This window comes from Verticillium dahliae, genomic scaffold, assembly GCF_000150675.1.
Source record: "Verticillium dahliae VdLs.17 supercont1.14 genomic scaffold, whole genome shotgun sequence".
Classification (NCBI taxonomy): Eukaryota; Fungi; Ascomycota; class Sordariomycetes; order Glomerellales; family Plectosphaerellaceae; genus Verticillium; species Verticillium dahliae.
The window spans coordinates 191156-206095 of record NW_009276945.1 but is presented as its reverse complement, the minus strand read 5'-3'; the positions used below and the strand labels follow the sequence as shown (position 1 = coordinate 206095).

The following is a 14940-nucleotide window of genomic DNA, read 5'->3' as shown; positions in this document are numbered from 1 at the left end:
GAGGGCAACGCCCATCGAGCGAGGGCAGAACGTATTCACGTATGTTCTTTGGAGCGCCTGCGCCGTTGCCGTTGGATTGCAGACTAACAGTACAGCATGCAACGAACGTTCCTTCATCCAGGGCTGTTGCATGGTTCTCTCGTCGTCGCAGCATGTCAATGGGCATGGGTGACCGGATCTCTTGACCATGTCATGGTACCATTCCTTCACCACAAAGCAGCTGCGTACGAGTTTGCGCGGCAACAAGTCCTCGATCCAGAACAAGCATTTACAGAAACCACTGTTTTCGCCATTGCAACGCTGGCATTGGCAGAGGTATGCTTCGGACACGTGAAGGTTGGACGGATGAGGCAACTAACATGACTCGGAACAGGGGGCCATTGGTGACTTGGATGCATCCTCGAAGCACCTTCGAGGCTTGCACGAACTGACCTTGAGAAAGAACGGGTACAGCCTTGCCAAGCTCAATACCGCACAGCAAATGCTTGAGATGTAAGTGCTTCCGATGGCTGCATTGGAGGCACGTGATGCTGAATAGTGAGTGTATAGGGCAGGGGACCGACTGCAGAGGGGTGAAGTGGGAATACTCCATGATGTTATCGGGGCGGACTTCCAGCCAACGGTCATTGCTCTCTTGTTCACCTCATTATGGGATCTAGGCAGCCTGCCACCTAGGGAGGCGCCGCGATACGGCTGGTGGGAAGCCAACGAGACGAAGAGGGACAGACTCTGGCAGGGATACACAAAGAATCTCAACTGGGAGCTCTCGCGAGGCTTCGACCCACAGCACAACATCACAATGATGCTGAACAGCGACCCGAAGAGTAGCAGGGCGAGCTACATAGCTACCTTTTTCTACGTGCTCATGGCTGTCAACGACAGCCGCGTCGACTGCGTCCTGACTGTTTGGCTGTTGGAGCAACTCATTGATGACATCTGTCTCAAAGAGGAGGACATGGTAGCCGGGACTTTTAGCCGGCACCTCTGGCTCTGGAGTGTGCTTTTTGGGGCGGCCGTGGCCTCGGCTGGGCTGGCAACCGAATTTGAAGGCCAGCGGCAGCTCGATATGTGGAGGGCAGTATATGCTGGTAAGATTAAGCTAGTCAGCCGTTTGCTCAACTTGCGAGACTGGAAGGACACGAAGCAGTCGCTTGCTGAAGTCGCTTGGACTGAAGGCACCATGGCGGAGAGAAAGCTTCGGGAGATTTGGGAGGACGCTATGGGCAAAGAGCGCCTGCCCGAGATGCTGGAGATGCAAAAGCTGCTTGAGCTCACAAGCTTGGGAAGCGCCGAGGCATGACGGTATGAAAGCCACTTTGTAGATCCACAGCTGCAGCAAAAGCGGTTATCCCATTGTTTCAGATTTTTAGCATGGTTCAATGGCATGAGTATATCAATAGCGCCGTGGTAAGCGGGCCGCCGTCTTGAGTCTCCGGGCAGCGGAGTGAGGACTGAAGACTTGAGATTGGCCAGGGGTACCGAGGAATCATATCGGGGCAATCCCCCATGACAAATTTGCCTTCAAGAAGCCTCCAAAGATCGCGACGTAACATGTGGTCGAGAACAGGGCACGTGTGTCAAGAGCTGATGCTATGAAAGACCTGATCAGATAATCGCCTCCACAATTTCCACGATGACCTCGAAACAACGACTACGTACATGTGTGTGGACCACGAGCTACCTTACCTACCTAGGTACCTACCTTACCACACCCAGGTACCAAGGTATCTGGGTACCTTGGGTACTGTAGGTACCTAGGTAGGTATGGGAAGTAAGGCAGAGGAAAGTGAAGCCATGGAACATCACCTCTTCCTTCCTGCATTTGACACTTGTGATGCAGAGAGTGAGACGATACGGCATAGCCAGCACACACATGCGGGCAGGTTCAAATCGATCACACCTGCCAGGCTGGGTGGATGCTGTCAGTACATCGCACGACAGCTCCCCTCCTCCAGTCACTGCTCCTGTTTACTCCTTACCCCTCTTTGCCCCTTGGCCGCCCGCACAACAGGTGGCCCAGCGTCAAACACATCATCAACAAGGAGGCATTGGCGATATCATCGGAGCCGCAACGATTTGCTAAAGTTCTTGCGGAGTAGGGCGTATGACATTTTGCTCGCCCATGGCAAGGAGCCACTACGCCCGACTCCTGCGACGCCAAGCCCGCTGAGCAAGTGGCCATGGCCTGCATGAGCCCTCATGCAGCATCTGCAGGAATGGCCAGGCGATAAGCAAGCAATTGGTGAGGAGAGCATGTCGGTGCCAGAGCCGGTGTGCGTGCCAGTCACGTTGGCGTCGTCGGCGACCACTCGACGTTGAACACGCTTGACTCGCTGACACAACGGCAGATGGAGGAACATGTGCCGAGCGCTCAAGAGGTCACAGTCTCCGCCCTAGCCATGCGATCACCCACCCCGTTAACGCCAAGGGCGCCCGCCGGCTTGACGCTGGCTCGTAAGCCATACCCACCTCTGGCTTCTCCCGCACCAACCGTCTTCTCGTCGCCCTTCTTCCCGCCCTCCCGTTGACGCCGTTCCCGCACCATGAAACTCTGTCGCAGCGAAAACCTGCCAGAGCCACGACGTAGCGATTGTCGATTCGGTTTACTCCGTCCTTCCACGAAGAAACTTCAAACGTAATGTCCATGATCGACAGGACCGTCGAGTGGTGGAAATGAAGACGCGACATTAAATGACTCGGTGACATGAGGTCTCGAGTCGGGAAAACAGGGGCTGCCAGTGGGTTGGAGACGGGCACAACACCCTCTCATGATTAGACGGCGCGTGGTCGTGGTGGTCTACTGCACTGATGTGCTGTCGCTGCAGCCATGATCCCTTACCGCTGTCGCGGACGTCTTCTCATCCGTTCCAACGATAGGTCCGGCACGCTTCCTATCCCCACCGCGGATCCCCCTGTAAATCAAGGAAGTAATCCCGTCACCGGCAACTTTACACAGCGAACCTATCGCGAGCGCAGTCTCCGACAGCCAGCTCACGCATCTGCGGCCTGTGTGATGGCCCTCACCGTCGTCACAACCAAACAGCGCGCTCAACCAGATTGCCAACGCGCAAGGGCATCATGCTGACAGGGGTTGCAAGGGCCACGCAAGAAGCCATTCCCAACCCCGTTCCTCACGGTTGATCACTGCGGTCTGCCTGGTTTGGCCATTAAAACCCAGTCGCCCCCTCATCCTGCCCAACTTCGTTTCTTCGTCTTCTTTTTTCAGCCCAACTCCCGATTTTCCAGCCCAACCACCGCCTGCGTCTTGCTGATCAGTTTCGGATGCCAGCATCCCCTCAACACGTCCTTCTCCAAGCATTGCCCACTACCTTCTCTCTTACAAGCCCCCTCTCAACTTCTCTCAACCTTGAGACTCTCAAAAAAGACCCCTTTGCCACCAAGGATCGCATTTTATCTCGACATCTCTTGTTCCGAGAGACTTGCATCCCACTCCAGGACTGAACTCAATCAAGTCTGCCCAGGACTCAATGACATCCGTTGTTGTCTCACGCCCGGATATGCCTGGCTACACATCTCTCGACATGGACGATGTCCACACGCCCTCTAGGTACTGTTTTCACTCTTCTGTCCCACGGCGGCCTCGTTTGCTTTTACACATTCTGTATGCGCAAGTCTTGTTTCTCCTAAGTTCAAGCGTTTGTCTTCACGGTCGCCAGGCCTTCATCAGATCAAGGACAGCCACAGGATGCAACCCAGGATTTATGGACAGGACTCCCGGATCCAGGACACTTCCACTCGAGACGAGGATCACAGGACCTCTCTTCAAAGGATTACAGAACTTGAACCAAACCACATGCTCCTTGCGGGCAGTCTCGAGCGCCTCTCAGGAGGCGTCTCCCATGAGACACGTCGTTCCAGACGCAGGATCAAAGATTACTCTATTCAACGTACACCTGATCTATCGATCGTGCTGTACCAGTAAGTATCGCTCGACAACCAACGACACTTTGCTACGTCGGATCTTGACAGTGCCCATGATATGGACTTGACTGGTTATGTATTCATTGCATGCCCATGGAATCACGTCCTTGGACTAAGGATTGTCTCGCCCGAGACTATGGCTCAACCATGCGTCCCCCTGGACGGTATTCAGGACTCTCTTTTGCTCGCACTTTGTGCATTCTGGCATGTGGACCACTTGAGGACATCGACTTTTTGATCATTACGCTTGACCACCCTGGACATCTACACGTGGACGACACCTTCACCATGACCTCGGAAGCACCACTGGACTACTCGATCCCGTTCACCTTGGACAGCGACTGGGGCGACTATGATTTTACTGAAACTACTATGGACTCCTCCCTGAGCTGTACCATGTGCTACAACAACTCATGTCGACGATGGACTGAACGCACATGTACGCATAGACGGCTCTTTTCTCAGGTGGTACGACTAGTGGACTTGCCGGTGACATCCTTTGAAACCAGCCACGGATTATTTATACCTACACACCACTCGGAAGCTTGTGATGATTCGTTGCTCTCATCGACTTACCCTCAAACCTGAAGCGACCTCAAGGACGACGTGGACTTCCAAAATCACCCCTAATTCAACGCCCGGAATATTTGTCTGCTGTATTTGATCTACCTTCATCCTGGAGTGTTCCCCACTGGCCCACGGAGAAATGGAACGGATGTTTGTCCCAAAGGCTGCTTGCTGGTCTACTCTCACCTTGGTCTGTAAACACCGCTGTCCAAGACTTGATGTATGAATAACAGCTAACATGCGACACATGTAGGAACAAAGTTGTGCCACCTTGAGATGACCTTTTTTCTTGTCGTCTGCAATGGTCTTGATATTTTTGAATCTAGTGGAAACACAGCACACTAACCTCCACCCAGTGACTACAGTTTCTACCAGGCCGCAATGGCACCCACGGGAATGTTTTCCTTTTCTTCTCAAACAGGACCATCCTCGGACCACATCAGTGGTTCGTCGTGGGACACGACAGGAGAAGGTTCACAGAACTTCAACCAAGATTTTCTTGATACTGGATCTGCCCACCAGGGCGAGGCTGAAACTTTTTCCTTCCATCTTGATGGCCACATCACCCCTCGCGTGCAGGCGCCACAGGCCGTGGCTGCTCCTATCGGCGGGGAGCCGATGAGGAGGGGACTTTCGCGAACATCCACTGGAAGCCACAAGCACAGGATTACCAAGCCCTCATCCAAGACCAGGATGACTGCTTCGTCATCACAAATGTCTTCACGCATGTCCAACATGGACATCACAGGTAACAGCTCTGTCTTCGCCCCAGGAACTCAACCCGGCGCACACATGATGGATGTGAACTCCTGCCTTTTCCTGGACTCTGATGCGAGCGGCGCCTCGTCCCACATGCTGTACTCTGGATCTGGAATGTCTTTGGACCTTGGTATGGGTCCCGACGGATTGCCCTCTCCGCCAACAGAAGTTTCCCTGCAGCACGTTATTCCCACCCACATCCAGCTGGATCATGATGCGAGCTTGACCAGCCACTCGCCCTCGGGTTCCTGGGCCACGTTCAGCCCTTCGGAATCACACATGTCTGGGCCATCCTCTGAAGGTAGCCCCGATCACTGGGCACTTCCCGAACCCCTGGCCTCTCCTCCCCACAGCGAGAACGGATCCCCTGCAATCCAGGCACAGCTCCGGTGCGTCGTGCCTCAACCCCTTGGACGGAGCTTCATTTCTCTAACCACATTGAGTAGATTGGACGGCCAGTACCACGGTCAGGAAATGCTTTCGGACGACATGTCTGCTACCGTGATGCCTATGGGTGACGACTTCGCTCTGCCTCCCTCGTACACTGCCCGTCGGCCTGTCAATGAGGGCGAATCTGCTCGTGATCACCCTCTCTACAAGAATGCGTCCCCCGGACCTGATGGCCTCTTCCACTGCCCTTGGGAAGGACAAGCCAGCTGCAACCACAAGGCCGAGAAGCTTAAGTGCAACTACGAGTAAGTCCGCCTAGGATCAGCAACGCAACACTCGAGTGACTGCTAATCATGCGCTTTCTTCCAACAGCAAGTTTGTGGACTCTCATCTCAAGCCCTACCGGTGCAAGGACACCTCTTGCGAGAACGCCCGTTTCTCGTCAACTGCCTGTCTTCTTCGCCACGAGCGTGAGGCCCACGCTATGCACGGACACGGGGACAAGCCCTTCCTTTGCTCGTACGACGGATGCGATCGTGCTCTTCCCGGTAACGGATTCCCCCGCCAGTGGAACCTCCGGGATCACATGCGCCGTGTACACAACGACAGCAGAATTCCGGGGTCGCCTACCAGTTCGACCACGGGCCACACCCAGCAGGCTGCTAAGAGTCGTAAGCGCAAGGACGCTCCCAAGGTCATTCCGGCTGTCAGCCGTAAGACCAGCGCCAAGGCCAGTGTTGTGGTCGCCGCTGCCCAGGAACAGGAAGCTCCTAGGCCACTCCTCGAGGAATGGATTGCCCAGCAAAAGGCCCTTGAAAGCATTGTTCAGGGGCTTGCCCAGCCAGATAACGCTGCCATTGCGCACCTTATCAAGGATGCCCAGGGTCGCCTGAACACCATGGGAAAGATGGCTTCTACCCTGAGCCAGGGGCAGACTGTGCAAACTGTCCGCAGGACTTACAACAACACTGGATGAACGCTGCCAGGTTCGTAGCAAAGCCACACTTGTTAACATGAGCCGTTATCTAACATCTCTGTGCATTACAGAATTTGTGCCAATTATTTGCACCCAGATGAAAATTTAATGGAGGGGTCCGACGCAAGTGCGTGGACCTTGCCTTGCCCAACTCTGTCGACGACGAGTAGACGACGCACCTCGCGGCCCTGCACGTCGTCGACAAGATGCGGCGACCTGCGTTGTGGCAAACGCTGCAAGGCCGGAAGCTGCAGACCGGACGCAAAGCCAGGTCATTGGAACAAAAATGTCCCAGTGATTTGCATGCATCGTGCGACTCCCGGTCAAGTAGCCGCACCGCCGCAACCGAGACGATGCTTCAGGTCATGAGATACCCAAGCCACGCCCAGGAGGGTGTTGGAAAATCATGTAGAGCCAAGAGCTCAGCAGGACCGGTGTTGTGTCTGTAGAAGAGATTTGTGAGGATTCCCGCGAACGACTCCAGGACAAGATCTTGTGAGCCAGGGAGAGTGTGTTGAAAAGAACTAGATGTATCCAGAGTATGAGATCGCCTGAAGGGCACCACAGAAGGACCAAATACACGGCTCGTAGTAAAAACATGCAACCCCTCCTATCACATCGTGACACTGTCTGCTGTTCATGCTGTTGAAGCTTGAAATGTGTGAACTGTCTTTCCCAAATGGACCCGGCATCCCCGAGGTTGTCATTCAACGGAGCCGTGGCAGCTCAAAGACCTTTTGTTTGACGACCACGATACAATTTATGCACCATCCACTCACTGCTGCGAAGCCGATCCTCAAAGAGTAAAATGGGGAGTGGCCATTCTGTACTCGAATGTAGGGACTGGGGGACCATCGGCCTCCGGCAACACAAGAGCAGCCTGGACAAACAAGTTGCGAAACGTTTTTTCCTTCGCACAAATAGAAATGACAAGAACATCAATGAAGACGCAGACGGCGAAACGGGACACGGGAAAAGATAAAAGGAGAGATTCTTGAGATATACACTAATACACGGTCTGCTGGCTTACACGAACGACCGCTCCTCGGTCAGGTTCCGTGTCGCGGTGTCGCTGCCTCGACTGCTTGTCCGTTCGTACGAGGGCCGAGACTGGGTCCTCTCTGTGTTCTCAAAGTCAAAGTCGATGGGGATGGAGTAGACGGACTCCTTGATGCGCGGCAGCGGCTTGTTGACGTCGTAAAAGACGAGGTGCTGGGGCTCGGAGAAGTCGGGGGTGCGGACGGGCCGGTTGAAGACGACTTCCTCTTCGAGCTCGTGGATCGTCGAGAGGGAGTCGCGCTTGGGGCGGTCTTTTTCCTCGCGGGGCGGCTTGATGGACGCCTTGCCGACGGAGCGGGCGCGAGATGCCGAGGCCGTGCTGATGAGCTGAGGCAGGTAGCGAGCGAAGAAGGGCTTGGTGGCCGGCACGCTGGCGGCCATGATGCCGACGAAGAGCTCGATGGACGACATGAGCCAGGTTAGCCAGGCGTGCCAGGAGAGGTCGCGGTCGCGGCTGCTCGTCATGAGGTGGGTGAAGTAGACGCGGGCGGCGCTGGCGGCGCAGGCCACGAACCCGGCGGCGAACAGGATCGAGACAATGGTCACCTGGCGGGGGCAGAGCTTGCCCTCTTGACGGAGGCGGCGGACGATGGCCAAAGGGAGGATGACGACTAGCAAGTTGGTCGAGGTGTTGATGATGCCGCCAGCAAGGAGGTGTGTCGCCTCGTCGACGGTGCAGTTGACGGGTTCGAGTGACAGTCTCCAGTAATGATACAAAGGCCTGGGAGTACTTTTCAGCTTTTCATGTCTTTCAGTCGGAACCAAGGGGAGTCCAGAGGGGCGTCTCCTCACTTACCGGCATTGCAGAAGGCTAACGAGGAGAAAAGAGGTGCCGTTGGCGCTGATAAGAACCATTGAGACAATGACAATGTAGCGAACCGTCTTTGACGTCTGGCAGGCGAGTCGATAGATCAGAGCCAGCATGGACAACTTGGTGAAGCTCGTGGCGAGGTCGAACATGACAAAGCTGGAGAGAGCGAGCTTCAGGCTCCCGGGGAACAACCTAGGCCGCACATCCCACACGTGGGTACCCCAGCCATAGTGTGCTGATGCGACGAGGCCGATCACGGTAAAGGCTGCTGTGGCGACGTAGGCAAAGAGAATCAGGATGTCGTCCCAGCCGAATCCCTTTGTGATGACCTTGCGAGTGTAGACGCGGATGGCGACGAGGAATGTGACGACGATGAGCAGGGTAATGGCGACAATGGCAGCTGCAGGCCCCCTGGTCTCCGGATTGACATAGTTGGGGACCGGCCAGCTCGTAATGATGTCTAGCGGCGGGGTCTTCATCCTCTGTTCATATCAAGCACTCCGTGTCGACGCCAAACCCCCAATGTCTATAGACTGAAAAGAAGGACAGCCAGTGCCAGACTGGGAACGAGAAGGAGACGACGTAATATATTACAAGGCAAAAGGGGATAAGATGGCCGTGCCCGCACGCAGGATCAGAAAGGGAGAGAGTCCAGGAGCCAGAGCGACCTGCATTGACAGGCACCCGATGTCTAAGTCGGGTCTACTTAACAGAAGATGAGCGACACGAGCAAGGGCTCAGACCAAAAGAGGCCAATGAGACGGGAATTAGCTTGTGGGGGATCAGCACCAGGGAACATGGATGCCGTGCGTTGCGGTCTCGTGCTGTGTCGTCGAGACGTTGCCGCGCCGCACTGACAGCAGTGAGCCATGTCTGTGGGTAGCACGATATCGTGGCTGCGCTGGCTAGTGTGTCTCTGAGACTCGGGAAGGGGGTTTGGGCGGCGGGTAATTATCCATCATCACAGAAAAAACTTGGATCATCTAGTCCAACTGTAGAGGTACATCAACCAGGCTCTGTGTAGAACAACCGCCGTTGTCCAGCGCCGGGTAGTTTCCATCGAGAGACTGGTCGTTATCCTCTGAGTGATAGTGAATGGTCCAGGAAGAATGCGAAAGTCGGCTTGGCTTCTAGTCTCAGAACGTCAAAAGGTTCTAGTCGCGTCTGCTAGGCCAAGTCTGACTGGGGGCGACAAGCCATTCCTGGTAGAGGATGCGCGTGCGGGCCGTACGTAGATCCCAAACACTTATTTGCCCGATGGAGCAAGGCCGAGAGAGATACGAAAACATGGCCAAAGGTGACTCGGCACTTCAGCTGCAAAGAAGGGGGAGCACCTGACAGTGGATTGATTCGCCGAGAACCGCACAGACATCGGTTTGCGCTGCATCGAAGCGCCAAGACTGACTGGCCTCGGTGGACTGGGGATGAGTGAACTCGTGGCTGTGATTACAATTCCGAGTGGGCCCTCCATTGGAAACAGTAGACGTCAGAGCACACGACGTGACACTCAACCCTACCTGGGACTTTGGACTCGGATGTTGGCTCTTCCTGAGATGGTGGCGGATATCTGACGAACAGGGAGACTGGAGTTTGCGTCGAGATGGGCATCGCGTGGGACGACGAAATCCGATGTGAGACGAACAAATCAAGGAAGATAGTTCACGAATCCGGTAGCAAAAGCGAATACTGTGATAGATTCGAGGCAAAAATGGATGTCCCATGGATAACCACTTCTCGTGCGAGCAGGTTTCCATTTGTGACGGTCCCATCCGAGTTCCTGTACCGAGCATATCGCGCACTCACCATGCCCGTAGCCTCATCCTTGAAGCTCCAGCAGTATTGACAGTTGAACATGGCAGACTGCACGAGCCTGTCATGGTCATATCATAGCCACCATTCTTCCAGCGGAGAAACTCGCCATGTACTTCTCACGCCGTAGGAAACATGCGAACACATCATCGTCAATGAAATCGTCAGACATCCGAGGCATCCATCTTGCGTTGAATCACACGATATAGCGTGACACTATTCATCTCCAGAATGCTCCAGAACGGGACGTTGTTGAATTGGTTTATCGCTCAACTGACGTGAGGTGTGTTGAAGCAGGCAATGTCTGGGGTGGCAAACGTTGCCTAAACTCCGTTGCAGTGATAGAATGACAGACAGTGACACTCGAAGATTCGACTTGAGGCCCGACAAGTAATCACTACTGAGAATCGACGCTCCTTTGGACTGGACTACCTGCAACGATGAGCAGCGGGTTAGCACATCATTTGACTCCCTCTTTGCCCCACAATGTTGTCGAAAAGGCTGTCAGGCTCAAAACAACACAGATGGACTAGATTGAGCTTTGTACGGTTAAAAGAAGGCAATTTCCAGAGTCTAGCTTCAATAGCAACTCCTACTTCGATCCACCAGTCAACCAGGACAAGCCCGGGACCTGGAAGGAGGCAGCAGGCGGGTAGTCCTTTTCGCCGACCTTGACGCGCGGGGTGCAGGTGCACCACTCATCCTCGGAGATGCCATCCATAGCGGAGGCAATGTGTTTTCCGCATCCGCGCCATGTTCGCTTCGCTGTGCGACCAGCGGGTCAGTATGGCAAACGTGACGCGGCTGGATAGAAGACTTACAACAGGTTCCGCAAGTGGCTCCCATACACATGATGAAGACGAAAATGAGTGGAGGGTTGTGGGCGGAGTCGGGGTGCGGGGTTTCAGCTTTTGCAGCTTTGGCTTGTGTTGATGTTGGAAGCTGCCTGATGCAGACAGCAAGGAATTCGGGACCTGAAGCGAAGGGACTCTGGGGGGACGGTTTCGTTTTATGTTCTTAAAGATAAACTAGGGATACGCCGGCATCGAAGATCTACCGCGAGTCGGCGACCACATGACAGACGGGCTTCAACCCCCGCCGAGCGCTCCGGTATCGCCGACCTCCAAGGGTGGGGCCGACAGAATCCGGTGAATGAAGTTGATACTGGGCTCCTGCACGGCCATCTTTGGCCTAGATGTCCTTTAGGAACTGTACCACACGATCGTTGAGCCAGGCCTGTCCATCTGGCTGCTTGACGGTATGGCCTGCTCCGGGAATCAGCCCTGAGAGGGGGTGGACATTCTTGCCTAGCTTCTTCCACAAGTCGACAAGAGCCTGCTTATCGACATGAGCGGGGACGTGCTCGTCTTCGGCCGAGTACAGAGCCATCGCCGGCTTCTGGAACCGGTTCCATATTCTGGAAACCGTTTCCTCGTCAAGGTCAGACGAGAAAAAGTCGTCGTCGCCGCCCTTGGAAATGAGCGAGTGCCAACGGTAGGCCGTGATGGGCTCAAAAGTATGAGCCACCTGTTCAGGTCGTAGCATCTCATCTCCTCGTCCCTCGGCGATCATACTGGCGGCAAGCTCGACGCTTTCCCTGAGCTTCTCAGCGTCAACGTGGATGGCAGCGGCCTCGCGGTCTGACACGGGGCCCTGCAAGATGAAGCCATCGACGGGATCGTCCTCATTCGCGGCGTACTCGACACAATCCTGCCATGGTCAGTCGTGCCAGCTGGTCGCCAAGTGGACAAGAAACACCGACCTGGGATCCCGTCGAGTGGCCCATGAGCACGATTTTCTGCTTGTCGATGCCTCTGAGGTACCTGACGAAGGCCGCAATGTCCTCGACGTCCTTCTTGAGGCTCGAGTAGCCAAAGCCTGTGAAGGAGCTCCTGATGCGGATTTCGAAGACCGAATAGTCCAGTCCCGACTCCTCCAAGTGAGTGGCCAGAGGTCGAACGAATGGAACCGTGTGAGGCCCATCACCCAAGCCGCCGACGAAGATGATGGCCTTGCGGGCCTTTACCGGGCCATACTCGTAGGCGTGGGAGATGTTTCCCGCGGACTCGAAAGGGTGGGCGATGCAAACAAATGGTGTGTCCATCATGTGTGGTATGAGACAAATAAATACAAGAGTCGAGGTCGAAATGGCTCTGGGTTTCACAAAGATTGATTGTCTTCACGAGCAGTGAATCGAGAAGAACAGGTTTGAACAGCGAAGAATGGCCCTCGATCTGATCCATTACCTGATGGAGAGGACTCGTGCCCCTCTTTCCTGCTGCTCTTTCCCGCTGGTCGAAGGTGCTGAGCTACTAATTACTGCCCTCCACTACAGGCTGTTATAGTGCAAGAGCTTCCAGAGCGCTGCCTGCCTGCCCCCCACAGGTACAGTGTCTAACGAGCAAGACACGGTATGCATAATGTGCACAATTCACAACTCGTTCATCAGGACTTGACGTCCCCCTCCACCTTGCTGCATCCCAGTTAGGTAGAGCACCTACTTAGATCTAAACATACCTAGGTCCTATTCACACAATACTCGGCTCTTGCGATCAATACACCAAGAAGCAGCCACAACCCACTGCCCGTCCCATTCGTTACAATCAACATTGCCAATGCTCATGGCTTGAGCCTCAAATGCGTTCGTAGCCGCACCCTCAATGGCCAACGTTTCACCGAACCCTGCCCGCAATGAGTTCTTCCAACAGGTTGGCAACCCCCTCTACTCTCGCGTTCCGCCCGCCCATCTGACCATTCCGCCAGCTCAAACCCTGCTGCGTGTCCATAAGCCGGATAGCGATTGATCCACCAAAGGGAGCCACAGCAATTCGCCAGCTTGTCGACCTGACGGAAGAGCTTCACGGCATTATCAGTACCCAAATCAACCGTGATGCCTCCGTTTTTGACGACAAGCTGGCCGATTATATCTTCTTTCCCCTGTCCCACGTTTTCAGAAACCAGGAGGGCTATCCTGCCCGTCTCTTGGAGGCTGCCCTCAGGTGTCTTACCGCCATCACTGTTCACGGCTGGAAGGGCAGCATCTCCCCCCAGATCGTCGAGCAGCTTCTCATCCTGCTGACTTTTATTGTTGGGGGGGCACCTGGACAGAACGACCAGCATAAACCTCCAGAAGAGACGACACTGGAAGCTCTCAGGGCACTGACAGCCTTGATCACGGCGGCAGGCTCTTCTGCCGCAGCCGCCGCGTCCCTCGTCGATGCCAAAACCATCCCGGCACTGGGACATGGCGTCACGGTGGTCATTGACAGTGTAGCCAGCGGAAGAACACCAGAAATCCAGCTGGAATCATTGCGAGCGCTCCAGGCGGTATTCGGTAGCATCAAAGACCACGCCGCGCTGGCCACCCTGTTACCGGGTGTCGTCTCGGCCCTCACCAAGCTCCTGTCCATGCCAGCCCACGAGAAGACGCGGGTACTCGCGGCAGCCATCACGACCTTGAGGCTAGTCCTTGTTGCCGTTCTCGGTGATATGAAAACGAGAGCCATCAGCAGAGAAACTGCCGCAAACTCTGAAGCTGACAACCAGAAAGTGCTGAGTCGGCCATGGCTGAACGCAACCGTTGCTCAAATCAAGCTGGCTCTGGCCTCCGTCGTGAAGCTTCGCAACAGCAAGGCCCATGAGGTCCGTGATGCACTCGCAAACTTGTCCCTGACGCTCCTCGATGAGTGCCACACGACCCTAGAAAACTGCAGTTCCATTCTGGTCGAATCAGCCACCATGTTGGAGCCCGAAGAAGACGCACCATCCACCCTCACCACCAGCCTACAGGACTTGGCGACCATCTATCCTGAACTAGCGGAAGTAATCAAGGTCACAGTATATAACTGGCTGACCGCCCTGCCGCGAATCATGCAGTCGGCCGAAGAAGAGAAGAAGCAGGCCGCGATTCGCAATGTTTTGAAGGGCACCGAGTTGGTGACACGTTTGCAACTGGATTCTTCCACGCTCAGTGACGCCGTGTCTATGGCCCTGCGAGACAGTGTGTCCTCCCTCCTGGCTGGCGACGGCCAGAAGCAGGTGGTTCAGTCTGTGTCGTCGAGTCTCGTCCCACTTTCAGGGAAAGATCTCACCCGGGCCGATAGTACTGCAGCGGACTACAGCCTGATAGTCCTGGGCCATGAGAGTCAGATGACCACAAGATCTGAATTGTTGAGGTTGATCTCCAAAGTCGGATCTGCGTCTCAACAAGTGAAGCTGTCGCTCGATATGCTGGACTACTCGCAAGAACTGACAGACGCATCTCAAGTCTCTTCCCTCTGGCTGTCCTTCGAGCTTGTCAAAGCTGCATTTACTCGAACTTCTGACGTTGATGATTATCTTGACCTGTCATCGGTAACCACAGAGTCGGAAGATCCCGAGACGGCCCTGCGCGAGCTTTATGCCTTCTCTGTGTCACTCATAGACGCTAGCATGGAAAACACAGATGTCGATTGGCGACTTGAGGCCGTGGCTCTTGAGGTAGTGGCCTACGCAGCATCTCGCTCGAGGGAAGCATTCCGACCCGAGCTCATCGATGTCTTGTACCCCATTGCAGCGTTTCTGGGTTCATCAACCCCCCAAATACGAGATCACGCCATGACAACCTTGAACATCATCTCGAGCTCTT

The 14940-nt window shown here is 54.9% G+C and overlaps 6 protein-coding genes across 6 annotated transcripts in view; 3 read left to right on the top strand and 3 right to left on the bottom strand.

The window, feature by feature from the left end:
- VDAG_06665 (uncharacterized protein) overlaps positions 1–1357 on the top strand; it is a gene marked incomplete at its 5' end in the record, with an annotated part of 2187 nt that extends 830 nt beyond the window's left edge. Inside the window, 3 exons of the mRNA XM_009659369.1 lie at positions 122–315; positions 374–492; positions 550–1357. Coding sequence (XP_009657664.1) covers positions 122–315; positions 374–492; positions 550–1300 — 1064 coding nt within the window. The 3' untranslated portion in view covers positions 1301–1357. The remainder of the gene's footprint in view (positions 1–121; positions 316–373; positions 493–549) is intronic.
- Positions 1358–4890: 3533 nt separating this feature from the next.
- On the top strand, positions 4891–6634 carry VDAG_06664 (uncharacterized protein; the record flags this gene model as incomplete). Its single annotated transcript, XM_009659368.1, has 3 exons — positions 4891–5657; positions 5715–5963; positions 6031–6634. 3 exons carry the CDS (start codon positions 4891–4893, stop codon positions 6632–6634), a joined length of 1620 nt encoding a protein of 539 aa, XP_009657663.1.
- Positions 6635–7660: 1026 nt separating this feature from the next.
- On the bottom strand, positions 7661–8983 carry VDAG_06663 (uncharacterized protein; the record flags this gene model as incomplete). Its single annotated transcript, XM_009659367.1, has 2 exons — positions 7661–8414; positions 8490–8983. The coding sequence occupies 2 exons, from the start codon at positions 8981–8983 to the stop codon at positions 7661–7663; spliced, it is 1248 nt and encodes a 415-aa protein (XP_009657662.1).
- A 1569-nt stretch (positions 8984–10552) lies between these two features.
- On the bottom strand, positions 10553–11274 carry VDAG_06662 (uncharacterized protein). The gene is made up of 2 exons (XM_009659366.1): positions 11135–11274; positions 10553–11078 (listed from the first exon to the last, which is right to left on the bottom strand). Exons 1-2 carry the CDS (start codon positions 11157–11159, stop codon positions 10906–10908), a joined length of 198 nt encoding a protein of 65 aa, XP_009657661.1. The 5' UTR covers positions 11160–11274; the 3' UTR covers positions 10553–10905.
- A 230-nt stretch (positions 11275–11504) lies between these two features.
- VDAG_06661 (dolichol-phosphate mannosyltransferase) lies at positions 11505–12420 on the bottom strand (the record flags this gene model as incomplete). The annotated part of the gene is made up of 2 exons (XM_009659365.1): positions 11505–12023; positions 12076–12420. 2 exons carry the CDS (start codon positions 12418–12420, stop codon positions 11505–11507), a joined length of 864 nt encoding a protein of 287 aa, XP_009657660.1.
- A 553-nt stretch (positions 12421–12973) lies between these two features.
- The window catches only part of VDAG_06660 (uncharacterized protein), a gene marked incomplete at both ends in the record, with an annotated part of 3297 nt that continues 1330 nt past the window's right edge, over positions 12974–14940 (top strand). Inside the window, 2 exons of the mRNA XM_009659364.1 lie at positions 12974–13021; positions 13077–14854. Coding sequence (XP_009657659.1) covers positions 12974–13021; positions 13077–14854 — 1826 coding nt within the window. The remainder of the gene's footprint in view (positions 13022–13076; positions 14855–14940) is intronic.